This window comes from Hipposideros armiger, unplaced genomic scaffold (assembly GCF_001890085.2).
Source record: "Hipposideros armiger isolate ML-2016 unplaced genomic scaffold, ASM189008v1 scaffold_157, whole genome shotgun sequence".
Lineage (NCBI taxonomy): Eukaryota > Metazoa > Chordata > Mammalia > Chiroptera > Hipposideridae > Hipposideros > Hipposideros armiger.
This window is the reverse complement of record NW_017731507.1, coordinates 1,724,641-1,751,969: the sequence shown is the minus strand read 5'-3', so window position 1 is coordinate 1,751,969 and position 27,329 is coordinate 1,724,641. Positions and strand designations below refer to the sequence as shown.

Here is a 27,329-nt window from a genome sequence, read left to right as displayed (position 1 = left end):
AGACTACTAAATTACTTTATTTGAAAGCCACAGCTTTGAAAATGTCTCCCTTCCTCTCCTTGATTAGCATGAGTCGTCCTCTCTGTCTTTTACGTGGATTGATTAATTTTAAAGAGAATTCAAAAGCCAAAGCTCTGACCCCATTAAATTATCTACTTTATGAGAAGAGTGGAGTGGCGAATTCTCTCAGAGCAGTGTTTTTGTTTTCTTGTTTTTCTTGCCCTGAAGTTATTAAATCCATGAGAGCTGGCAGCTTCCCAACAGAAGCGGAAATATTTTAACAACATAGAGCCAGACTGTTGTCACACCGAACCTAATGAACAGAGTCTCTCACATTGTACAGCTTAGTACAATTTAAAACGCCCTTTTCCTTTATCTTTAGGAAAAGAGGCCTGGGTTAGGCCAAAGCAGTTTGCTTCCATTTAGTTTATTTTACAGAACTTTTAACCAGCCTTGGGTTGGCCATAGGTGACACCATCACCATCACCAGCAGCCGCAGCGTCACGCTTACTGAGGACTTGCTGGCACCAAACAAAGGGATTCAAAGAGGAAGAAGGAAAAGAGAAGGAAGCCTAAATCAATTAAACCCTCCCTGAGCTGGCACACCAAGCAAGGCTCACGCGAAGCGCATTTAATCTTCACAACAATCCCATGAAATAAAATAGGTTTTACGATTATAGTTCTTCAAATCTAACACAACATCTATCTTAAGAGGCGCTGATATACATACCACATACGCTGACTTACATACCACTAAAAAAGACAAAAAACGCCGAAGACGCGCTGGTTTCTTAGCGCAGGGGCGGAAAGATGCCTCCTGATTTTAGAGATGTTAAAATGTGAGCCTTAGAATCGATGAAATTCAGTAACATTTCCCGATTCCGATGGAGGAGCTGCACGGTGTAAGGACCAGGGGGGCGGGACGTGAACTTGGGGAGCCTGACACCCAGGCCCTGCTCTGTCCCTCTAAGGCCTCGCTTCCCCACGGGGTACCCCCCAACACACACACTCGGGCTGGAACCCCGTGTTGGGGCATCCCTCCATTACAGTACCTCACAGCCTGATTTCAAGAGAGGGAAGGAGACAAACATTTCTGAGTACCCAGCACTTCCACACTCCTTATCAGGTTGAATCCTGACAGCAGGGCCAGTGCTAGCCTAAAGCATCTCTGTGAGAAATGGAAAAATGCACCACCCCTTCCTTAAGGTGCTAGCTCCCCCTGTCAGAAAGTGGTCATAATAAACTGATTTGGTTGGACTAAGACTCTACTACCATTCGCAGAAAACCGTCATAATGAATACACAAATCTATGATGTGAAATGACTCCCCTTAGACAAGGCCCTTGTGCAGTATGCAACCTACACAGCTGTACACAGTGGCCCTGTTCTCAATGAGGAAGCTATAACTTGCCTAAAAAAGATCAGATTCAGGCCTGTATGGTTCCCAAGCTACTTGGGTCAACTTACAAGAAGCTTAAAAATCAGGTACGAAAGCCAGTTGTGCATGCGTGTGTGTGAGCATGTGTGTCTAGACAAAAATATACCAACCACATGCCTGCCGCAGGGAAGCATGTGGAGAACGCAGAAGTCTCTGTGGCTGGGGCACCCGGGATGGCTTCTCAGGCGAGGGGAAGTTGAAATGGTCCAGGAGCTGGCAAGAAGCTGGAGGCAGGGCAGATGAGGAGAAGAGAGCTCTTATCTGCAGGCGGGGAGCAGAAACAGGCCGGCCAGTGGAGGCAGAACACAGGACAGCCTCGGCCCCTAAGCGTCCTGGGTGTAGGCAGGGGAGAACAAAGTCAAGGCAGGGCAGGCAAAGGAAGGTGCCTCTAGAGCAGGCAGCAGCAGCTCCTGGTCCTGGGAGACCCAACGAGCGATGACCAGGGGTGCCAGGCGCCCCAACAGGAGGCCCATCCTGGAGAGGCCAGGGCAAGACACAGGGGAAGCCTCCCAGGTCCAGACAATGGGGCCGAAAAGCTGAAGCTGGATTTGGAATTTCCTAAGTTTTAAACGCTGGCAACTAAATGAGATGTTCTCATGGTTTAACCACTAGCAAGATAGATTTAGATTTGAATGATGGGGAAAAGGCATTCTTGACACAAGAGCTCACACTGCAGTGAGATACCTGGTGGGTGTGGGCAGTCCAGCCCCAGGTGCCAGGTTCCAGAGCTGTGAATGGGAATTCGTGGGGTTCAATGTGGGGGCCCCTGAACGGTGAATGCCCAGTGCAGAGGGACTGGGCCTGGGGAGGACGGGCAGGAAAAGGCATGGAGTGCCCAGAGCTGGCTGTTCTAGGAGAGTCCCCATGTGTCGGCCACGGGAAGGAGGCATGGGAAGTCTCCGTGGCTCCAAGTGGCACCCCAGCCTCCCCTGCCGACCCCAGCTGCAGAGTAAAATGCACACCGCCCCTGTCCACATAGACCTTCATATCTGTGGTTGCATTTGAGCCTCTCTGCTGTCCTGTAAAGCAGCAGGTAGATGGTACCGTCACCACCACCACCATCGTCATCATCCCTGCTTTATGGAGGAGAAAGCTGAGGCTCAGAGACGTTAGTGAGTTCCCAAGGAGCCCCTGCCGGGCAAATAACACAGTCAAAACTTGACCAAGACCTTCCACGTCTGCCCACCCACCGGGCAGCCAGCACTGTGCAGGGAGATAACAGGCTATTTCCTATAATATGATAGCGGGTCACTGTGAGGAATGCAAGCCTTGGTCCCAAACCCATAGCTAGCATCGTGGTTAGAGAGGCATTTCAAACGATTAATTATAACTAAAGAAGAGTAGACCCAGGGAGCTCCTTGGTATCTGCTTGGTGAGGTGCTGCTCAAATAGCTGAATACAGCCAATTATATCTTCAAAAAAGAAAAAGAAGAAGAAGAGGAAGAGTAGAAACACCAAAAGGCGGACTTTGATTTCTGTTTGTGTGTTTGTTGTAATTTACTGCAAGGATTCATTTCAAGGGCAGCACTGGGCTGGAAAATGCGAGTGCCAGATGTGGGTGCTGCCAGTCGCCCAGACCACACACTTAATGCCCACTGCACAGCGTGTCAAGTCCAGAACCAGGGAACAGAGGGCCGCCACATACAGAGCAGATGGCTTTTTTTAAAACAAAAAACAAAAACCTGGGCTTTTACCCACACCTGAAGCCCAGCGCCCTCATTCATGCAAGGGAGGGCACCATACACGTGCTAGCAGCACCCTCTGGTGGCCGATCCGGGCATTACACCCTCCCTTCACAGGACGAGCATTACCAAGCCCGAGCCCAGCGTGATGAAAGGATGGTCAACGTTCACTGATTTCTAACTCTTCACCGGAAGCCGTGACGTGCCTGCCACCCACTTAACCTTCACACCATTCCACAGGGAGAGGCTGCTGTCCCATCTAAGGTGAGTAACCTGGGCCCGGGGAGGGGACTGCAAACTCACACAGCAGGTGGCACCCAGGAGTGCAGCCCAGGCCCAGCACCCCTTCTAAATGAGACGTCACCACTGGACCCTGCTGCCTCCCGAGCAGGGGCCGCCTCGGCCAAGCCGGCAGGTGAGCCAGACCCACCTCCGACCACGGCCTCTGTCCTCATCAGCATCAGGCACTGCTTGGCCAACGCTCAATCCACATACAAGTTCTTCTCACATCTCACGGTGCTTTCCCGTTTATATCCATGTTTCTGTGCGACCGAAACGATGCTGAGCAGAAGCAGCCGGGCTCAGGGGCCAGGGTGTGCGTCCATCCGCATGACATACAACAGGCAGGGCTGCTCTGTCCTGTGAGAGCTGGGACGGGTCACCCTTGGGGAGGAGGCTGGGGGCTTAGGGGGCGGGTCACAGGTGAGCTCAGTTTGTGAACATGCATGGGACTGTCCCGTCTAGTCTATACACACTTTTAGACAGGTATGTTATATATCAATTTTTTAAAATGTGAACAGCAGATTTTAAAGTAAAAGGTACTGGGGGGAAAAGTAGATTCTGAGTCACAAGTGATTCTTCTCTTAGTTTAAAACGACACAGTGGGGTGAGAGGGAGGGGCGGCCTTGAGGCCCAGACCAGACCTCCTTTGCCCCAGGGGCTATGTGACGGCATGCGCACGTGGCCTCTTGAGCTTCCGTTTCCTTGTCTGGGGGGGCACTGGGGGGCAGTGGGGACACCGCGAATGCCACATGTCCAGCTCAGTGACCGGCAGCTCCCAGGCACCGTCCTCATGAAGCAGTAGAGAGAGCACCCACCCGAGTCAGGGCCCCGTCCCCCAGCCCGACTGGCTCCACACCCCCAAAGGCAGGTCCTGAGTAAGTCTCTGAACCTCGTCAGGCCTGTTTTCTCATTTAAAGATGAGGGGCCCAAGCTAGAAGTGGCCTTTGACGGTTTTACAGGGGAACCTGTCTTCAAGCTTCATTCATAGGCTAAGTGTAGGGAGCCAGACTGAGCCACCTGGACCAACACAAGGATGTGGGGACAGCCCCCCACCGCCCCAGCGCCCGCCACTCCTATGGCCTGCAGGGCCCCACGGCACCTGCCCTCCTGCCCCCCATCCCCCACCCACAAATAATCCCTAAGGTGCCCTCTGAGGTTCAGGAGGCAGAAGCTCTAATAAATGCCCATCCCAATCTGTGGTATTATCACCATGCATCTCATAAAATGCTGATGAATACGCCAACATCGATAGCTCACAAAGTTACTATTTTTATTAAATATAATACAAGGGAGAAATCCCATGGGTGTTCCTCTGCTGAACCTGGATTAACAACACAAAATGAGAAATGCTCAGCGTCAGCCACAGTTAAGGCCGGGCCAACAGCTGCGGTATAATTTTACGCACACACGTTTCCTCCACATTGAAACTTTGTGTAATATTTTTTTTAAGTTATTTTTAAGCACTTTCAAAGTGACAGCCCCGGGCAATGGAGAAGAGTCACAATTAACATCATCACAGCTGAAGAACGGGCCCTTTCCCTAGGAAAGTGCCACAAATAATTGCATGGAAATAGGCACAGCTGCTGCGTCACCCAGGTCTCTAAGTGGCAGCAGGGTCTCCCGCTGGTGTGTGGGAAGCTCTGCAGACGTGGGGAGCCCCCTGTGCAGATCTCTGGCCTCACAGCTCCCATCTGCAAATTACAGGGTGGCCTCAGCACTCGCACACCATGCATCTAAAGTGACCAGGTCTCTGGGGTCACTTCCACATGAAAAACAAAATGTGTGAAACCCTCTCCCATTTTACTGTGGATCTGAGGGGACAGCAAGGCCCACAGCCACCAGTGCCACCAGGTCTGCAAGTTTCCAGTTTTGTTGTTTTGGTTTATTGTGGTTCCTTTGTGTGGCGGACACATCTTTCTCCTTCCTTCTGAAGGTAAAGAATTAGAAAGCTTAGAACCTGTCACCCGGGCCCTTGCCCACAGGGAGGCAGGAGACAGAGACACGTTTTCATTTATTACTGGTGCAGGCTTACATGTGGGCTGTCTGCTCCAGGCTCCTGGTCATAATCAAAGAAGATAAAAATTACAGCCTGTGCAGGACCGAAGGCAGATGTGAGAAACATGCAAATTCAACATCAGATTTTAAATGTCCACCTTATTTATTGTGAAAGGCTGAGACCCAGCCTCAGTTATAAAGGGTTCTGAACTTGAAAATTAATTCCAGGAGAAAGAACTGCCCTTTAATATTCAAACACGTCTAAGGTCCTTTCAAATTCCAGAAAAGAGATTTAAATTTCAGCCTGAAGAGCCACTGGGGAAAGAAGAATTGTTCAAACCCCACAGATCACCCACCCTCAGCCTCCTAGAAGGACCTGGTCCATTCTTCCTAGAAACTAAGATATGAAATAAGCATTAGGTGTATTCTCCAAATACCTGTGATGTGCTGATTTTATTAGGGAGAAAAAGTGATTTTTAACTTGTGTTTATTAATTTCATAATTCCACATTTAATGAATGCCTAATATATGACACACACTATGCCAGCCACATTTAGAAATGAGTAAAGCACAGACCCTCCATCCAGGAGCATAAACAAATATTCCATTTTGGCCATGAGAACAATTTAAAGTGACTGTGCTTTTATCTGTGGCCTAATTGCATAGACTCTTGCCTTCGAAGGGACGGAGAGGTACTGAGTCCATCCCCACCCCAGCCCGGGTCCCAGGAGGGGCCAGGCAGGCCCAGCTGCCCCTACCTCACCTCAGTGTTTGGGTGGCTACCACTTATGTTTACAAGGCTGGAACTTTACAAGGTCAGGCAGCCCGCCCTTCTCCCAGACCCAGCTGCAGCTAGTGCAGCCTCAGGGTGACCTTGGCAAGGCCGGCCCCTCCCACCGCCCAGTGCTGTGTGCATCTGAACAGGCCATCTCCCCTGGGCCTTCTCCCCTGCAGGCGGGCATCCCTGTCCTTCAGCCACGCTGGACAGGCCCCGGCTCGGGCAGCGCCCACAGTCCCAGCGCGGCTCACAGCCCCCACCTCTGCAGGCATGGGTGTCTCCCAAGTGACCTGCAGCAGGTCCACTCACGGCCATGTCCTCTCGTGAGCGATAAAGGCCAAAGGAGAACAGGCCTCCTCGGGGAGCCGGTTCTGAGCTGTAGGCGGGACATTCTGCCAAGGGGAGGGGCTGGCCGGTGCCTGCGCTCCAGGTAGGGAGCTTGTTTTTCTCATTTATGCACCTGATTTGTCAAGTGTCCGCTCCCGCCTCACTTCCCTTACTCGCCCTTCACATAAGTTAGGGCCCTTCCTCCTTTCTGCCCTGTGTTCACCTCAGCAGCAAGGACTGCAATTTGTAACCAGGTGTGTTTAACAGTGTTTGTTTAACCTCTGTCTCCCCTAAAAGAGCATAAGCTCCAAAAACATCAGTGTCATTTAATTTGAAGTACGGTTAAAAGCGTAAAGGTTCAGAAAGATACTGACCTATACACAGAGAAACGCTGCGTTTCTTATGTCCTGAGATCACTTCTAGAGTGTTCACCAGAGGAGCCCTGAGAAATACGTTAACCACGTCACTCTTAGCTCATGCTTCTGGGCAGGGGGAGAAAGGTCGGCTCAAGGAGCGACAGCCATCAGCCAACTCCCACGGAGAGAAAGCACTGAACCTCCCTGTCTTTAAAAGGGGATCGACGTGGCATCCGGAATGGGGGTTAGAAGGAAGAGACGCCAGACCCAGACGGAGAGACGCTCAGAGAAGGTTAACAGAAGCCAGCTGTCAGCAGGCACGGAGTCCAAGGGCAGTCCCGCTTCAAGTCCACGGCCTCCCCAGGACTTCCCTCTCCTTCCTGGAAACTTACACCCTCGGGTCATCTCTGCCACTTCCCATGTCTAGGCTCCCACCAAAAAAGCAACATTTATTCCTTTTACTACAACACGAGAAATACACTCACTCCAGAAATTCACACACTTATAGAAAGTTAAAAAATAAACAAGTATGGAGGGAACCCTAAAATGAAACACAAACAGAAACAAATAAACAGAACCGTATTTGAAATGAGCGCCCGTAACTGCACTGAAATGGGAGGGGCAGGACGAAGCCCAGTGACTCTGGGAGTTGGTGTCCGCTCCACACGCTGCAGGCTACAGGGAACCAGAGACCTACAGTCGTCGCCCCTTATCCAAGGGGCACATGTTTGTTCCAAGACCCCAGGTGGATGCCTGAAACGGCAAATGTACCGAACCCTACGTACACTGTGTTTTCCTAGACGTGCACACCTGTGACAAAGTTTGACATATCAGTTAGGCACCATAGCGATTAAGAAAAAACTACTAACAAAATAATAGAACTAGACCACTATACTGTAATCAGTTATGTGAATGTGGTCTCTCTCTCTCTCTCTCTCTCTGTTAAAATATCTTACTGTATTGCACTCACCCTTCTTCCTGTGATGATGTGAGATAATGAAACGCCAAGCCCATCCCTGAGTCTGTGTAAAAGGCCATCCTTTACTTGCAGTCAATGACCTGGTGTCACTCGTTTCGTGCGCTCTCTCGTTTAAGTCTTTGCAGAGACGCAGTGCTTTCGGGCACAACACGTTGCTGTCCATCAGGACGCATTTTCTCTCCATGCCTTCCACCCACAAATGCAATGCCTTTTCCATCTTAACTAAGCACTTGTCACGCACCGTGGCCATAACTTCTGCAGTGTGAGGTGTGGCAGCAAAACTAGCATGGAATTCTGTTTTTTTCTTGACAACTTCACAGATAGAAGATTCGTTCTGACCGTGTATCCTAGCAACCTCGGCATATAATTTTTGTTTTCCTTACTGAGTTGAGAACTTTCACTTTTTCACTAAAAGGAAGCACTTCATGGATTTCCTTTGGCGCGTCTGAATTGCCACCATCACCACTCTTGTGTCTTGGGGCCGTTGTTATTAAGTAAAGTCAGGGTGACTTGAACACAAGCACGGTGACACCACGACAGTCCATCTGATCACCAAGATGGCTACCGAGTGACAAACGGGCGGGAGCGTCTACAACGTGGAGATGCTGGACACGGGGCTGAGTCACATCCTGAGTGGGACAGCGCAGAGCAGCGTGAGCTTTCATCTCGCTCCTCAGAATGGTGCACAATGGAAAACTTATTATTTATTTTCCCGAATTTTCCATTTAATATTTTAGGACCACAGTTGACCCAGAGTAACTGAAACCGTGGAAAGCAAAGCCACGGATAAGGGGGGGCCTACCGTAATTAAATATTAAACTCCAGTTAGTAGGTTTCTTTCTTACAGAGACACAGCAATTCTGAAACTATTTTTCAGCATATTCTAGGACTGAGCAAACAAGTAACTACTGGGAGGCAGTTTTGTCTACCCTGGAAAACGGGGTTATAACTATGAAAAAGGAGAAAGGGTAGAATAAACCCTAGGCCGTCGGATCAGAACTGGAGAGGCCCATAAAAACGCAGTGGTGTTTACCACATTGTGGACCGGTGACGCAGATTTGCGTCTATACATTTAAATGCCCATCCTCAATGTGTTAAGATAAAAACAGACACAGATGTAGATGAGTGTGGGCAGGTGCAAGCTTCCGTGCACGTCTGCATCGTGTGTGTGCTCACACACATCTAGTTCCCAGCTGTGATCACTCCAGGAATGAGCTCATCTCGTTCCCAGGTCGTTCCCGTACGTTCTAAATGGTATTTAGAATGGTATTCTAAATACCATTCTCCACGGAAAGAAACCAGATCTCCTTGTAGAAATAGCTGATTCCAGAGCAGGAAAGGGCATGTCCCGTTGTACAGAAAGGAAGGAAGTGCTTGAAGAAAGGGAGGGCACGTCAAAGGGGCTTCAGCTGGCCAAATCTGGGGCTACCTTAGTATCAAATCAAACAACGATAAAGGAGTATAAACCACCGATGAACATAAGAACTCATGAGTTCATGGTAATCTACATAAACAGGTAGATCAAGGAACAGAGGAAGTTTTCACTCACACAGAAAGACAATCAGTAAATGCTGAAGAAATGATGGAATTAGAAACCCATCATCTAGCAACGGTGATGATGACTGAATCTGACAAGAAGCATCAACAGATGCTAAAGCTAATGAGGGAGAGAGTTTGAGGAGTGAAGAACGGCAGGATAGGTAGGTGCATCGTATCAGAATGTCTCATCATGAGACATTTAATTACAAAGGTGAAAAGCTGTAACATCACTGTGAAAGAGTAACCATAGCATCACCCTAGCGGGACCGACCAAGACTGTGCCTGCAGATGTGACAGCTGAATTCAGTGTCCCTTCTATGTGCTCCTGTCAACACGGCAGCATCTGCGTGCCGTCATGAGGAAACGTCACACCTACACCAAGCCCAACGGAGGGACACGTTACAAAACAACTGGCCCGTCAACGCTGTAACGTCTCGGAGCACACGGAGGAACCACTCCTGATCAAAAGAACATGACAACTGAGTGCCCTGCGTGACCCGCACTTTCATTTTGCTTTGTGTAAAATCAGTCAAACATCACTGGGCCAAGTGGGGAAACGGCCACTCTCAACTGATGAGATCTGAACAGTGCTGCGTCCACGTTATTGTCTCATTTTGATCATTGTAATGTGGGCTCTTTAGAGAAAGTCCTTGTTTTTAGAAAACAGACACTGAAAGTACTTAGGAGTAGGTAAAAAGGCATTACGTCTGCAACTTAATCTTAAATGGTTTAGAGAGAGATAGGAAAAAGAAGAGGGCATTTCACAGACTCTGAGACATCCTCCGTCAAGAGACGCGCCGGCGATGTTTAAAACGCCCAGCCTTTAGCCAGGCTCCTTATTTACACCATCCCTCTTACCTCCGCTGACCACGCACAGAGCGGTTTGGGGACCATGGAGATAAGTCAGTCGCCAGAGCTGGTCAGACGCACACGGAGAGCTACCTGACTAAGCGCAGCCACAGAGGAAAAGGCAGAGAAAAAGTATTGGGTTGTCAGAAAAGTCATGATGTGTTTTTTCTATGTTTTTCGTTGCAAAAATGCATCATGACGTTTCCGACAACCCAACAGGAGAGATGGCGCGAGTAACCTCAAGAGGGACCGCGGGAGGGCCAGACACAGCTGGGCCACAGAACACTCAGACAGACACCGGAGCAGGTCCACTAAGGAATGCCTACTTAAAATAAAGGCAGTGATAACGACGGATGCCCTGATCACCCCTGTGGGCCTTACATCCAGGAACTCAGGCTGGAACCCCCGAAGGCCAATGGAGCCATCGGGCCAATCCTCACATGTCCAAACCAGGACTCTTCTCCTACCCAACAGGACCAGCCTCCTGGGGGCCACCAGGGGTCAAGTTCGCAGTGCCCTCCTGGCTACCCCTTCACCTTTAACCCCAGCCCTGGCCATGGGCCAGGAAGCAGTCACCACACTCCATGCACGTTCCTGCTGACCGATGTCTTCCCATCCCTTCTGCTCAGCTCCCGCCACCCAAATTCTACTCCAGGTCGTGCCCCTCACATGGGCATTTTCTCATATGCCCTCGGATCAGAGGGCAAAGGCTCAAACTGAGAAAACACAAAAGGAAATTGACAGGTGTTTTTCCTGGTGACTTTGGTTTTTTCTAAAAATTGAGAAGTGGGGAAGGAGAGAGAGGACGGGGGGAGACAGACACAACACATCAGAACCGAAGCCTGGTGTTCTCGGGCGCCTGTGCTTCTGGAAGCATGTCCCCCACCCCCAGCGAGCTCAGGTCCTGTGGTCTCATGTGGCCCCTGCCCCAGCCGCACACGCCTGACAGGGAGGCCTGGAGAAAGGCCAGACCTGCACCCAGGAGGCAGGTCAAACCCACCCAAGGTCAAAGGCCAGCTCCAGCAGGCCAACGGTTAGACACCCCCCACCCAAGTATGGAACGCTTCTAGAATAGAATACGCAAAGAAGCAATAAGGCCCAACGTCGGAGACCTGCGGTTCCACGCAGAGGACAATGGCTGTAGGCACCTCTCAGCATAGGGACACGCGGGGACGGCATCGATGAACACTGGTTGTAAGAATGTGACCCCCGGGGGCTCCTGCCACGCAATGGACAAGATGTGGCCCAGCAGGCAAGGCGGTGGCCCAGGAGGGCTGGCACATGGACGGAGCACGAGAGCCGCGGGCAGGGCCAGGGCCAGTGCACGCTCAGGCGATGACTCCCATGAGGGACTCAAAAGCCACGGGCTGCCCCTGGCAGGGTCCTGGGCGTCTGATGACCTAAGCGTGGGCTTGCTCAGGGGGCACCCTTCAAGGCCACCCCAAAACAATCCTGGAGCACGGGCCCCCCTGTGGCAACCACTTCAGTGAGGACCTCACCCGATCCCGTTCTTCAGAGAAAAACCCGAGACGAGGTCTGTTTAGCTCGCATTTTACAGAAACGGAACCTGAGGCCCAAAGCAGTCAGAAGACCTGTCACGTGGGGGGGCCAAAATGCAAAGCTAGGTCTCTGACACTCCAAAGCCGAGGTCATTTTCCAGAGTCTACATTTCCGGGGGCCCCATGGACACCCAGCCGGGACGAGGCAGAGGCAGGGGAGGCAGATGGGCAGCGGGACCCCAGATTCGGGCAGCTGCATGGCAGGGTGGGGCGGGCTGCCTGGGCTCAGGAGCTCGGGCCTGACCCTGGACAACGAAGAAGTGAGGACGCAGGGGTTCACGTGGCGGTTTGGGCTGTGACTTTCCCACCCCTGAGGGGTTCAGGCCAGCCGGGCTCCTCCCTGCTCCAGCCGACTGCTGGCTGGCCAGGGCTCAGGCCTCACCCTCAAGGCTTTGCTAAGCCCCTTAGCCACCCCGGGCGGCAGTGACCACGACGCTGGCCCTCCTGACTCTACCCTGTTTTCTGGCATTCAAAGAAACACAACCTCACTGGTCATCAGGGAAACGCAAGTTGAACGCGGGCCATGCATGCCCTCTAGGACAGACGAAGGAGCAGGCCTGGGCGAGGGGGCGGAGCACGCCGGACGCCCTGACTGCTGACGGGGCGGAAAGTGGACAACTGCTCTGCAAAGCGGTTTGGAAGTTCCTCAAAAAGCGAAACGTAGCTCTGCCCGAGAGCCCAGCAATCCCATTACTTGGCATTTACTTGCCCAAGAGAGATGAAAAGCTGTCTATAAAAAGCCTGTACAAGAATGTTTACAGCGGCTTTGTTCACAAGAGCCAAACACTGTGTCACATAAACAACCCCGTGGCACGTCCACACCACAGGACGCGATTAGCAACAGAAGGAGCAAAATACTGAACCTCAAAAACTGTGCTGAGTGACAAAAGCCAGATGCAAAAGGATGACACGATGTCCCACAAAAGGCAAAGCTAATCTTCGGTGATGGAGCTCAGACTAGTGGTTGCTAAAGTGAGGGGCGGGGGTTGGGTGGAGGGAGCAGGAGAGAACGTTGTGGGGTGATGACAAAGTTCACACATGGTTAGGGGTGTGGTTATGCTGTAAGGGTCCAACTGTCCCCTTAAGGTCTGCGCATGTCACTGTATTAAATGACACCTCAAAAGGCTCTTCAGGCGACTGCTGGCCTTGTGATCCTTCTGCCCTCCAAGCTTTCATAATAAAGTCCCAACAGCTGCCCACTGCTCCGAAGACCCGTCATCACACACCTCCAGCGCCCCCACCCCGGCCGCTGGCCTCAGGGCTCACCCAGACACCTGCGGGCGAGTCACACCTGAGCCTCTGCACCACTGCCCCCTCCGCCAGGTACCTCTGCCCACCCTGCCCGTCCAGCTCCTGCGTCTCCTCCTTCAGGAAAGCCCTCCCAGGCCCAGTGCATCCCCGCTAAAGCCCTCAATCCTCAGGCTTCCTTCCATCACAGCACCTGGCGCCTTCTCCTAAAGGAATCGGTTTTCCACTGCGAGGACTGAGGCAGAGCCCCAAGGGGGAACGTGTCATATTCGACTTAGCGTCTCTAGCTCTGGGTGCAAACACTTAGGTGAACCGGGAAAATCTGCTCGGTAATTTAACAAAAAGGGGTGGGGGTGTGTGAAAAAAGGAAGTAGTGTTTACGGGTGGAGAGGTGGTGGCCGCTGGCAGAGGCGTAAAGACCGTGTGTGACACCAGGGAGGCCCTAGCAGAGGCCGTGGGGCTGACTTACAAGGCCCTCCAGGAGGCCAGCATGGCCAAGACCGTCGCGCTCCCCAACACTCCCCACAAAGCCTCCTGGTCCGTGGCTCAAGGCGTCATGGCTGAGCTGGGCCCCTCATCCCCCAGGGTCCCAAGTTAGGCCAGAGACTGCCTCTGAAGCCAGGTCCCTGCCCTGCCCATCAGGCCTCGGCCCAGACCCACTTTGGGGCACACAGGTGCCAGATTCCAGGGTTTACCTGTGTGCAGGTCCCTTTGTTCCATGATTTAAAAGAACAAAGAAAAGTCTGTTACCCAATTGAAAATCCCCGTTTTCACATTAATATGCCCAGCATAACCTTTTTACCAGCAAACTCAATTATCTATATAGTTTTTGTTCCTTTGAGGGGAAAAAAAGGGGAGGCAACTTCAAACTGTGATAAATGTTTAATATGTCTCTATTTGCTTCACTTTCAGATTAGTTTTGTTTTTCTTTTAAAAAATTAATCAAGTCTCTCCCACCTTCCCATCCACAAATGTTTCCAATAAGCGAGTGGACGACAATGTGCTGAGCTGTGCAATGGAGAGGCCGGGTCCAGGCAGGGAAGGACCACAGTGCCGGCCACACTGCACCCTGCCCCTCGGAGACTAGACACCGTGTCTCCTCCTGCAGGAGGGGCAGGGTTCCGAGATTTACGGGACTCACCTCAGGCCGGGGATCTGGTGAGCCGCAGATCTCTGGACCCAGAGAACGGTTCCTTCCACTGGCCCAACAGGCCCAGCCCTTAAAGCTGACACTTGCCCTTGAGAAATGTCAAAGACAGTGAAAGTTTATCAGGATAAACAGCTGAGAACCAAGAGAAAACTTAACTCCAGGCTAAATTCCTTCTACACAATTAGATCAGCCCATCTAGACTGGGAGGTTTTCAGAGGCAGCCTGCATGGAACTATCTATAAAAAAGAGATACAATTAAGGAGAGTATTCTTAATACATCTAATTCACGGCTGCCCTTGCCCTAGGCAGAAATTCAATTCTACTTAAGGATAGCCATCTTTGAAAATTTACATAAATTATATGGTAAAGGAAGAAAAGACACAGGAGCGATTTCCCAAGGTGAATGAGAAACCAGTTAAGAAGGGAACAATGCGGTAAAAAAAAACCAAAACTCTCCAATTTACAGAGATGAGCACCTCAGCTACCTTTCCACCTAAAATCTGGGCCTCATTGGCCATATACAGCCCCATCGTGCAGTTTTGCGCTGCCTTCCTAAATTAACCTACCGACCAAGCAAAACAGGAGACACTTCAGAAATTAGCTGACAGCGGTACACTGAAAACTATGATTTCTTTTCTCATTTTTTTTTAATAGCTGGAAAGTGAAGGAAAGTACAAATGCCCAAGTTTCCTTTTTGAAACTGTTCAGTCCACCCCAGAAGAGGTGGGCAGTCCACTCTGTGTCCTGGTGGTGGCTGAGCAGCTTGGGAGAGGGGAGGCCCCAAATCAGAAGTCGTTACTCTAAGTGTGGGCGAATAAGGGGTTCCACGAAAGGAACCTCACAGGGCGATCTGATCACAGGTTCCTAACTGAGCAGGTCACGGTCGGTCATCACACCCCAGGCAGGTCACTTCTTTCATAACAGGCTGATCGTTGCCTCAAGCAAACCCTGCCCCTTGTTTCTGCGTCTAGGTTAATGCACCTTTGAAATGTCCCCTATCAGACCCCTCCCTTTAAAGCATGCGGCCCTTCTCCTAAAGGGTGACCACCCTCGGGAGAACACACAATCTCTTGCTAAGTATCCTGTAATCCCACCCTAGCCTGGCTTTCTCCCACCTTCATGTAACCTTCTTCAAGTTCTCCTTCATTCCAAAGGCACATAAAGGAAGCTGACAACGGTCATTTCTTGGAAGCCTTTTTCCTCAGCCTGTTGAGAGTCTGTGTGGCTCAAATATATTATTATTAAAAATGTTCAACATGTTTGGACATTATTACGTCAACATAAGAAAGGACGCCGGACTAGTTCAGGGCCCTGACCCAGGACGCAGGCTGGGGGTCCGCTGGGTCACCCCATAACACACACACACACACACACGCCTCAATCAGACACAACGTGGGGTTGAGGGCTGGAACGCCACCTCAACGGCTCTGTCCCTGCCTGGCCTGTAGGGGGCGTCGTGCAAAGCTGTCGGCTAGAATTGAAGAAGCCAAGACAGGTGGCGCCTGGGGTTGGGGACGTGGCACCAAACATAAGCTCCGGGTGTGTTCCTCCGGAGACAAGATAGCTGCTTCTGTGTGGCTCGGGCTCAGGAGCTGACGCTGGAGAGGGGCCATCGCGGAGAAAGAGCCCCTGGGGACGTTAAGTGTGCATTTCAGAAAGGGCCTTGGGCTCTGCAAGAGAACCTGACGGCTGGGAAGGAAGCGGCGGGAGGCGGTCTGTTAGCTCACTCATTCATTCAACAAACACAGACTGAGCACTTCCTAGGGGCAGGCATTGGGACTTCATCCCTAATTTGGGGAAGTTCATCTGGAAAGCCCCTGCTCTGCCATTTCAAAACGGAAGTTGACCTCTCCCGAACCTTTGTTCCTCATCAGTAAACGACTCAGGAATTATGAGTCGTTGGGAGACATAAGCGGCAAAACGTGGGCGGTCAGTGCTGGCGTGTGGAAGCCATTGTTAATTACAAATGAAGGGACCCCACGCTTAAGGTTAAGGGACTTGGATCTGGGGTTACGTGAAAGGCCGATCAAGCTATTGCGTCCAGCCTCCTGGGTGGCTGCTTAGACCCAAGAAGCCAGCGAGGGCTGCCTGGAGGAGGAGGCATTTAAGCTTAACTTTAAGGGGTGGGTAGCAAGGCCCCACAGAGCGGAGCCGCAGGTAGAGGGCAAATTATAATGGACCACAGCGGGCTGCACAGTCACCAGCAGCAACGCTTACCCCTCGCGTTTATTGCACCCCCCCATAGGACACAAAGAATCCTTCCTCCAGCAGCTCGGTGGAACCCTGCCCCTTCAAGGCATCCTGGCCAAGCACCTGGGTCTAAAGGAGCTGCCCACTCACAGAGGAGGGCACTGAGGCCAGGCGAGACGGAGGCACATGCGCTCAGCCAAAGAGTTGGCAGCGCCGGGACTCGAACCTCCCGCCCATGCGGAAGCCAGCGACCCACGGCTGGCGCGCGCCCCAGCCCTGCCCGTTGTCCTAGAAACGGCCGGCGCACGCGCGCGCACTGCTCTCGCACCCTTGTTACTTTTTTTTTTTTTTCCCCAAATAAAAACCCCAGGCGGCGGGATACTGCCAGCGACCGAGCGTGCTGTCGAAGGACGCCGCTACGTGCGCTCTCCGCCCCAGGCCGCGGATCCCTCCGCCGCTCGGAGGCCTTCGCGCTTCTTCCCGACTCCAAACTCGAAGCGGTTTCCCGCGCGCCGCGCCCCACCCCCACCTCTTCCCCACCCCAACCCCCAGCCCGGCTCACCTGCCGCCCGCGTCTCCATGGCAACGCCCCCGCCGCGGAGGAAAAAAAAGCCTCGGGTCCTCCCGGGCCCTCTCCCGTGCCGACCGAGAAGGCGGGGTGCCCCGCTGATGCTTCGCTTTGTATTTTTATTTTTTTAAGAAAAGAGCCGGCGAGGTTATGGCGAATCTGCGGCATCCAACATGGCGGATGGAGTCTTCGCCCTCCTCTGCACCGGGAGCTGACGCCGGCGTAGCGGACGTCAGCCGAGGGTGAACCACCCCCAGCGCCGAGCGCGGCCAGGCTGGTTCGGGCTAGTGCGCATGCTCCTGTTCAGCGGCCGCGCTCTGGATCCCGCTCCGTGATTCCGCCGCTCCGCGTTTTGAACCACTCCTGAGAAGCGGGTATCTGAAGGCCTGGAATACGGATCGCAGGACTGGAAGTTTTCCTAGTTATGCCTGAGACAGAACCTACCTACCTGCCAGCCCACCCTTGGACCCACATGGTATGAAACCACCGGGCTGGACATGGAATATTTTAGGGTTCGTGGCCCAGTTCTGCCCTTTACTAACTAATCTGGGACAGCGATTTAACTTTTCTTGGTCTCAGTTTACCAATGTGTTAATAGGGGTGGTTACAGCCTGCCTCCCTCTCAGGTTGCAGTTTCCCAAAGTGGGATGCTTTCCACTGGAGGTACCCGCCTTGATGATGTGTCGGTGCAGACAGAATGAAACAACCTGCAGCCAGCCCCAGAAAGGGACTGCCTGGCCTCTGCCCGCCTGATGGTCTTGCAGAAAGTCGCAGCTGAGTGTGTGCACGCCTGACACCTGCTCCCTTCCCTCCTGGCCCACACACAGCCTCCTGCAGGCAGCAGTGTCTATCATTATGTTGAGATGTAATGACCTTGTTTTTGTTTTGGATGTTATGGTGTTAATGCTGCCACTTCCTTCAGATCTCTGCTCACATGACATCTCCAAGGTGGCCTTCCCTGACCAACGCATCTAAAGTAACCCTAAGTCACTTTATTTTCTTCATTGTCTGTTACTATTGGACACTAATTTATCCGAATTGCTTGCCTCTGTCCCTCCTAGTCACCCCTTTAGCCCCGGAAGCTGGAACTGAGCCTGACAGCTATTTATTGAAAAAAAAATCAATGAGTTTCGTGTTGCTTGTATTTTTAAGGTTATCTTCTGCTCAAAATAAATGATAGTGGTTTTTTTCATTTATGGTAGTAATACAAAGTTTTCTTTTTAAATACAACTTATGTACATTTTTAAAAATTAGCTTAAATAGTACATGTGGTGCAGAGACAAGGCAAAAAAAAAAAAAAAGGCCATACAAGTGAACCTCAGGTGAGAAGTTTGGGAAACGCTGATTTATTTTCATGGTTTTCCTCAAGTGCTCATCTTTGCTTGTTCCGTCTTTTCCTGGAATGACCTCCCCTCTGTTGTTGCTCAATTTCAAGAAATTCTCCTTCAGACAGCCCTGAAGCGCAAGCCCTTTGTTCCCACAGCTGTGCCGCCACTTACCTGCAGGCCCCACACCCATCGCCTCTGTCGGTGTGCACAGCCCTTTCCTGAGCTCATCAGCACAGGAGCAGCGTGACGTAGGTACGGGTATTTCTCATCCTCATTTGCCCGCTGCACCGCAGTGTTACTAACTGAACACACTCATTCTCGTTGTCACTTGTTCGTCAGGAGTAAAACCGCCATGGACACTGAGCTTCAGGTGGGTGCATCTGGTTTCTCAGGAGACTTTCTGCCTTGTTCCCCAATCCCGTTCTTGGGAGATAAGGAGTCATTCTAAGACCCCAGATGTGCTCAGTCCATTAAATGTATATTCAGAGAGATCTCTTCCCCTCGCCCCCAATTTCATCCTCACAAGTAGGAGGTTAAACTGGACAGACAGGATTATTGTTCTTTTGTAGATTAGGAAGGGATTGTTCAGAGAGGGTATGTGGCTTTCTGAGATCACACAGCAAGTCAGTGAAGACCCAGGAGTGGAACTGGTCTCTATGCCCATCACTCTTCCCACTTGGCCGCCATCCCGGACGTGCCCAGACCACCCTCCACGCCCCCAAAAGAACAAATGCCAAGGCCATGGTAGGCTTATTGTGACACGCCCACCACATCCTCATCACAAGGAGGATTTTGAGCAGTCTTTCATTTGGAAATGAGCTGCTTAAAAAGCTGCACTGATAAGCTTTTCCTTTTAGAACTATAAATATTTACAATAATCTCTATTTTGCTGCAAATCAATTTCTGTCAGGAGAGTAGAGTTGTTCTGGGTTGCTGACAATATTGGTTTTGTGCTGGTTGCCTTTCTTGCAGCAGCATTTAAATGTTATTTATTGATTAGCAGATGGATTGCTCCTGGATGTTATGACCAAAATGAATTTTGGAAATGAAGCAATTGAAAATTTGTCTGAAAACCCAGTTACCTCAGAATATTATCAAAGTCAAATTTTAAAGAAGCAATTTTGGCCTCGGGGTGATGGTCTTGGGCTATTTGGACAGCTATGATTTTCTCCATTGTTTCCAAGGCATTCTCTTCCTTCTCTACTTGAAGAAGAGTCGCTGAGCACCTGTTGTCACCGAAACGTGTGCTAGCCACAGGTGTACAGAAATGACTAAGTCCGTGTCCAAGGGACCAGATTTGCAGATGGAGAGGTCAATCCACCCTTGGCCCGTCCATCCCTCTGCTGGGTGATCTGCACAGTTTCAATCGGCAAACATCTTTATTCTTTTCATTTGCCAGTAATATCTCAAAATGCCTGCAATTAATGAAGAGGCATTAGAATTAAATATAAATTGCTCAAAGTGATATAATGAATGGCATCCTGCTTCAACGATGGTTCCGAGAGGGGATCAGCCTCCCAGCAGTCAGCATCTCACAGCCCACATGTCAATGAATTTGTGTCGATAAACTTACCAACACAAAATGGCATTTAGTTATATAATCAATAATCAAGTTACATGATTGAATATATTTTTGTCAATAATTTTATAATGATATCTAACAGCTATATGATGAATACACATTTACATGAAAACAATAATTTATACACATATTTTTCTAAGATGCTTTCTTGAAAGCAGATTTGGAGAAAGGATATGTATGGGCAACCTCAAAACAATGATCCTTGAGGCACACAGCAATGATAGCCTCAGAGGTGGGGATAATCGCAGTCTGAGGGAAGTGTCAAAACTAAATAGGCATTGTAGAGAAAAGTCTGTTTAAAATTGTAGAAACGGGTATAGTAATGTTAGAACAGTATGAGCAATCTCACTTGTGAACATAATTATAGCCTTAGGAAGAACCATCTTTCCTAGTTCTGTCTTTTTAGGGGCCATAGAGTGCCATCTCATCAGCAGCCCACCTGTTCCCTCCGCAACCCATATACTGATCTCAGTCGTATATTTCATTAGCAGTAGCCAGGGCTCCTTCTAAGAGGCTGAGTCCCCGTTTGAGAGCGTGGAAAATCAGAAAAGCCTGAAACATCTTGCTAGTGCCAGAAAACCAGGATGCTGCAAAAAGTGCTTGGTTATTGCTGAAAAGACCAAGGAGTCAGCTGAAAACAGAAAGGGCGCCCCTCTGGTCAGGTCGTGATAGCTTGCATGTCACAAAGTGTAACTGTTTAGTCTATGAAAAGCCATGAGTCCTTTATGATTACAAAGGAAAAGTTAATACTATGTATACGAAAAGACAAAAAGATAAATGTGTAGTTACAATGCTAGTTGCAGTTCAACAGGAAAAAATGGGTTATGTTAGTAAAAGTAGGTAAATTTGGCATATATAGGGTTCTGTTTTTTACTTGAAGTTCCGTATATCTGTTTATGAAATGCTGTATCTGTGTAAGTTGAGAAGAGCAGATAAGCTTACTATGAGTAAGTCCAAGATTTCCAGAAAGAGTTGGAACTGTACCAAAACCAGGAAGGGCCAGGTCAAGACCAGTGACCTCACAAATCAGGTAGAAAGAGGGTTTAGTGATTGGTTAGTGGGTTAATCCACGTTAGTGGATTAGCCAAATGTCCTAGGAGAATGACAACAGATTAAACTGCCATATGGCCCTGCTAATTAAAACGAAATGCTAATGGTGCGTAATGAAGTTAACTGTAAACTGAGGCAAAGCATCATGTACCCAAGATTTCATGGACATGGATGTAAAGGTGGCAAGAACTTGCTTATAAGTGCTGTTGACACAGCAGAGGAACCTAATGTGAGGGGAGAGCCCTGACGAGCACACCTGCTGCCATTTAAGTCACCTTGAAGGATTCCGTGTTCTAACCAAAAACCCATCAGCCAAAATGACCCACAGGCTGTGATTTTGATGCACCTGGGAAGGAGATACTCTTTCTCTTGTGGGTGTGATATTGCAATCCTAAAAGGGAAAAAAAAAAGTTTTGTATAATAAATACCACAAAGAAATTGGTCAAAACAATAGTTAAGATTTCTACAAATAGGCTTAGGTATGGATACAGTAAAAGCTTTTGTTTTTTTTTAAGGTGTTTAAAGCATTCAGGAGAAATTATATTAAACTCATACTGAAAAAAGGATAATTGGACTAAGTGGGTAAGTGTTTAAGGCTGTATTTATCGGTAAGGTTTTAAGTCTTGTTTTATCATTGATCAGCGTTTAAATGGTTTAGAGAAAAGTTAATACATTTATAAGTGCAATAGATTGACTTTAAACCAAGTACAAGTAGTAGGAACTGGCCCGTGAAAAAAAATGGGGGGGGGGGTTGCCTTGGGTCCCAGCAACAAGGGCGAAAAACCAGGTGAGCCCACAGTTGTTGGAGAAAGGATGAGGTGCTGGGGAGGGGGTGAACACTAGGGGTGAACCCAGTGGGGAGGAAAAGGAACTGTGCATAATGCAACATTTCTTTGGGGGCTGCCGTGTTACCGTTACCATCACCATTTTAGATGTTCAAAAAAGAGGAAAAACAGATTTCGAAAGAGCATGGGCATCTGGGTGTCCATGACCGGAGGGCCGGTTCAGTGGACGGTTCATCGAAACATGGAAACACCAAAGCAGCTGCTGCAAAGACTGAGGCTGCTAGAGACGTGGAGATAAGGTGAGCGCTGGGAGAGCAGCGAGCACTGGAATGGCCGGGGGCAGCGTGCAGAGCACACTGCTGTCCGTGAACAGTTGTGCAGGATGTCGGCGAGTCGTGCAGCCAACACTGGAGGCGGCCGTAAACAGGCATTTTCCTGAAGAGTCCCCAGTCCATGGTTCTGTCCAGCTCTTAGTCCAGTGTGCAACTGTCAGACCACATACACTATGTGGGCCCAGGGAATATGATCACCAGGGACGGCGGCTGTAGAAGTGAATCTCCCTGCTGGGGCCAACATGGGTGGAAAAGAAACCCAAGGTAACCAACAGTGGTGACAACATGGGCCCGGCCTTCTAGAGGTTTCCTAGCCTTTTCCATGTCCATCCTCTGACACAGTCTTCGCCGCGGTCCTGTGGAGTAGGGAGGGCGCGAAGAAAAGCCTCATTCTAAAGAAGACGGAACAGCAAACAAAAGCGGTTAAAGGACTTTCCCAATGCCACACAGACAGCTGTAACCTTGGGACCAGAAACAGGGCCTCGTGACAATTAGCCCAGGCCTTTCTGCACGACCCCTCCATCATCCACTTCGGGCCCTAAGAAGTATTCTCCGGGGAATAGCGGTGAGCCGTGGATGGTGGGGGGAAGCTGTTTTCCATCCGCGTGCCTGTGGAGTGTACAGGACGGGCAGGCTGGGGAGCTTAGCTGGGAGCGTGGTGTGTGAGCAGCGGCAGGAGAGGAAGCCTGCGCCCCGCGCCGCCTGGCCCACATCTTTACCGTGAGACGCCCCATTCCGCTCATTCTGCCAGCTTTGTTCCACCCCAGGGCACGCACGTGTCCCCCACCCCGGTTTCCACTGGGTGTCTGGTGAATACGCCATCGGCGTCACAGCCCCACTGCAAACGGTCGGCTACTCTTCTTCTAACGGCGGACCCAAGTTCAAATGCCAACTGCTGTGCCTGCCCACTTTCTCCCCTTGCTTCAGTCACTGATGCTGGAGCGACAGGAAGGAAGAGATGTCCCATTTTAATAAAATTCTCACGCATACCTTTTCAGCCCAAACCAAAGAGCTCACAGGCTGGTGCAAGTGTCAGACACAGAGTAGAGGAAACGAATGTTCTAGCCCACTCGGCTGTTTACAGTGCACGTAGCTGCTTCATGTCAAACCAGGCAAGCTAACGGCTGACCCTTTCTTAAAGGCATCAGGCCTTTTTACAACTCGGAGCCTTTGCATGTGTCCAGAATATGCTTCCTGCATTTCTCCACCTGTTGGGCTCCTTTACATCCTTCAAAACCCCAACCAAATGTGCCTTGCTCTGTGCAGCCCTCTTTACATCCCAGGCAGAGTTAGTGCCTCGCAGAGACCGTCTTCGTGATTCTTACAGGTTGTGCCATACCTGCTCACACACCTGCCTCCCCTGTTGTGCTCCTACAGGCCAGCGGCAGGGCCTGACTCACCTCTTACACCCTCTCCTTCCACACGATGATCTGAAGAAGCTGGAAGGGAGCTGACCGTTGTGCAGTGCGAGGGAACGAAAGAGCTGTCAGCGTCTTCGCTGAGTGACAGCTGGGAGGGCTCCATCATGAAAAAGGGGGCGTGCCGTTCATTTCCTCCTGAAGCGTTTACCGAGTGCCCACAGGGGCCAAGATTGCGCTCTAAAGATGCACATCAATGGTCGCGGGCTCTGTCCTCCAGGTCTCAGCCCTCGGTGGAGGGGCTGATGCACAGGGAGATGAGTGTAATGAATGCACTGTACATGGGCGCGACAGCCGGGGACATGACCCAGCCTGAAGGGTCACGGGAGACCGCTAGAAGGCATAGCTCAAGAGCAGCTGGGCGGTTCCACGGGGAGAGTGCGTCAGGCAGAAGGGGCAGCCTGGACAAAGGCACAGGGGCGAGAGAGAGCACGCCAGACACAGGACGCTTGGCTGGAGGGAGGCGAGAATATGAGAAAGCAGGGGTCGCCCTATTGCTTCGAAGGCAACTCTCCTTGTCAGCTTAATCATTCAGGTGGCTGTTTTGGGTTGTCCCTCCGCAGCCCCAACCAAAGACAAAAGATGATCTGCACACGCTCTCACCTGACCGGCCCCCTCGTGACAGCTGTTTGGATAAAGCACCGCTGGCCCAAAGCGCCAACAAGGCAAGAGCCATGATGGCCCCTCGTGCACCTCCAGAAGACACATGCTGAGAGCCAGGCTCTCACTTCCAGATGAGGGAGCTGAGGGGAAGGGGTTGTTTAAGATGGCGCAGCGAGAGCAGCACTGACAGAGCAGGACTCGGACGCCGGGGGATACTACAAGTACCCCAGGGCTAAAAGGACCCTGACCCTGACCTTGAGGGGCTTACAGCCCTTATAACACGGACTCGACTGTGGCCTTCCAACCCCTAGTTCTTCCAAATGTGACTGTATTTGAAGATAGGCCTTTTAAGAGGTAATTAAGGAAAAATGAGGTCATATGGGTGAGTCCTAACCCAACATGACCAGTGTCCTTATTAGCAGAGGGCATTGGGGCACAGACACGCACAGAGGGAAGACCGTGGGAAGGTTCAGGGAGGAGATGGCCACGTACAAGCCCAGGAGAGAGGCCTCAGGATGAAAGCACACATGCCAACTCCTTGATCTCGGACCGCCTGCCTCCAAAACTGTGAGGAAAATACATTTCTGTGTTGAAGCCATCCAGTCTGTGGTGTCTGTTATGGCAGCCCTAGCCAACTAATATACAACCCTTGAGAAGCCAGGTGTGCACACTGCTCGTGAGGTTCTCGGACAACAAGGATTCTGATTGAGCTAACTGGTCGACCCTCTACAGCCAGCACGGCAGACACTTCCCTTAGCCCTACAGAGTACCTGCACCTCCTCCTCCTCACGCTGCTCTACAGCCCGGCACCTTCGCAGGCGAGGCCCCAGCAGGAACTAGATAGCACCTTCACATGGCGCAATTAGTGAGAGTTTAATAAAGGGACTCTTTACAAAGGTATGTCCAGGGTCTCAGAAAGTCAAAAAGATAACCCAGTGCCTCAGGTCCCCTCTGCCGAGGCCTGCAGGCACGGGAGGGACTGCACTCTGGGACCCTGAACCAGGGCAGTGTACCGGCCTGGAAAAGCCCACCTTCCCAGAGCTGTGGCCACAGGTAGAGACATACCGCCAGCTCTCCATCACTCCACCCAAAGGAGACTGGAACCAGTGCCCAGACCTTCCTCTCCTCCCGCCCCCTGATCTCCGCCAGTGTCCCCTCGGCTACACCCAAACCGGATACACCGCTGACTGCCTGTTCACCATGCCCAGAGGATCATGGGAGCCTTTGGGAAGGTGGCCTCCCTCACCTCACACACGAGAGCAGCTCCACAAACGCGCAGTCAACATGTAATGAAGGATGGACAACCAAACTCCTATCACAAGCACCTTTATACAGTTCCTGCGGCTGTAGGCCGGGAGAAAACCGGGGACCTTGAAAGAAAGTGGCCATGGAGATCTCAGGTATTGCCAATTGGTAAAAAGCAACGCGTGGCATGCGGGAGGGGGCTGATGAGCTTTATCATCATGCTGCCTCAAACGTCCAAGTAGATGACACCCAGGGCTGCTCACCAGCTCAGTTACAGCCTGACTGCTCACCTCCGTTCTTAGGAGTCGGGGGGCGGGGGCGGGCATTCGGTGAGCATGGCTAGATGTAGAATCCTACACTGGTTTCCACAAATAGGCTCAGGCTGCCATCTGCTTAGGTGCCCCAGAGGGAGGCCGAGGGAGGATTGTGGTTGGAACAGGGTGCTCCTGTCTGCAGGTGCTGAGCCGACAGCTGTGCCAGGTATGAGTAATGGACGGGGCAGTGTACCTCCTCTGTATCTACTACTACTGGTGTGAGTCTATCAAATTGTTTTGAGACTTTTTTTGAGATTCCAGTATTATTGTGGGTTTTTTTTTAATTATAAAATATTTTCCCTGAGGCCAAGGCTAAGCCCACTTCTTTGGGAGCTGCCTGGTTCTCTTTGGTATTAATATATCTGGGCAGCCTTCCAAGAGAAGGTATTCATAGGGAGGAAGATGAGGGTGTGAAAGGCTTCCCTGGCATTCGCTGCTGGGGGCACGGACAGTGAAAGCAAATCTCAGATGGAATGTGCAAACATTTACAGCAAGCATACACACAGCAGGCACACAGCAGGCATGCAAGCTCTTCCTAGCAGGTCATGAAAGGCTCATGTGGAGCACTGCACCGATAATCAAGCTCCGGGGTTTAACGGACCTCCTCCGTGGACTGCAGTGGGAGTCCCTGCTCCAGGGCAGAACGAATCCCAGGCCAGGACAGTGCCCTGGCAAGGGTGCTGGGCTCACAGGGCTCCTACCCGCCACCCATGCCCAGTAGGTAGGCGGGCACAACACACCTCCCCAAGCCAAGACCTGGAACCACTCCTCTCACCTGTGAAACGCAAGCCAATGATCTCATTCAAGGCTTGCACCGCTCACACCACCACTCCTGAAGCTTGCACGCCTGAGCAAGGCTTTCACGTGTTAAAAATGTCAGGGTCTATGTGAAAATCCACCTGCACACACACACATCACAATGGCTACGCTGAAATACTACAACATAAATTATACACAATTTACATACTTCTCTTTTATTGAATCTGTGACTTTTAAAAATTAATTCCATTTTTTTTCCAGTTCCTTGACTTGCAATCTTTTTAAAATGGGAGGTAAAATATAGGACTTTTCATTTCAATTTTGAAATTGTGGCAATCCATGAATTTTTATTAACTGTTATATTCAAAACTTTCAAACAGTCCTTAAATATTCTTCACAGGAGAGTTGTACAATATTATAAGAAAACACATCTAGTCCATTTAATGGTTTCCGTCTCAACTAGTACCTTTGTAAAGAATGATGATCTGTAATTTACAGACAGATACAAAGATACATGCAGTAGACGAGCTGACTGCACACAACCTCTCTGTCACCGCAAATTCAGGACATGGGCTTAACCAGAATGTAGACACGTGGAAAATGAGGGAAAGAGAAGGAAAAGTTTGCCATGTTTCAAAGCTTGTTTGCACAGAAATGCACCATACATTGAAGAGTCTGGGGGAAGGATTTGTGTGGACTAGCTCACACACTGGTGGATGGATAACTGATTTGTACCACATGAGATGGTCAAGCCAGTAACATTTATTGAGCTCGAGGTGTGTTTACAGCACTCCAAATCAGAGTTACCGAAGAACAACTGATCCAGTTATCCTTGGCTGCATACAAACACCTCAACACTCGGTGGCTTAAAGCAACAGCCATTTATTATCCTAGCTCCAGGCCTGAGGGGCCTTCTGGGGGTGGGCTCAGCTGGGATCAGCCGGCCTGTTCATACCTGTGCAGGCTGGATGGTC

The 27,329-nt window shown here is 50.6% G+C and overlaps 1 protein-coding gene and 1 long non-coding RNA gene across 6 annotated transcripts in view; one reads left to right on the top strand and one right to left on the bottom strand.

The window, feature by feature from the left end:
• ZFAT (zinc finger and AT-hook domain containing) overlaps positions 1-27,329 on the bottom strand; it is a 219,382-nt gene that overhangs the window by 123,596 nt on the left and 68,457 nt on the right. For 2 of the 5 annotated variants that reach the window (XM_019651281.1, XM_019651283.1), the window contains exon 1: positions 16,934-17,139. The exons of 1 other annotated variant lie outside the window; for it this stretch is intronic. In XM_019651281.1, the coding sequence (XP_019506826.1) occupies positions 16,934-16,952 (19 nt within the window). In that variant the 5' untranslated portion in view covers positions 16,953-17,139. Of the gene's footprint in view, positions 1-14,172; positions 14,270-16,933; positions 17,140-27,329 lie in introns of those variants that run through there. 2 more of the 5 variants (XM_019651282.1, XM_019651285.1) reach the window with 2 other exon arrangements.
• On the top strand, positions 17,324-18,131 carry LOC109387427 (uncharacterized). Its single transcript, XR_002124996.1, has 2 exons — positions 17,324-17,414; positions 17,566-18,131. It is a non-coding gene; the product is annotated as an uncharacterized LOC109387427 (long non-coding RNA).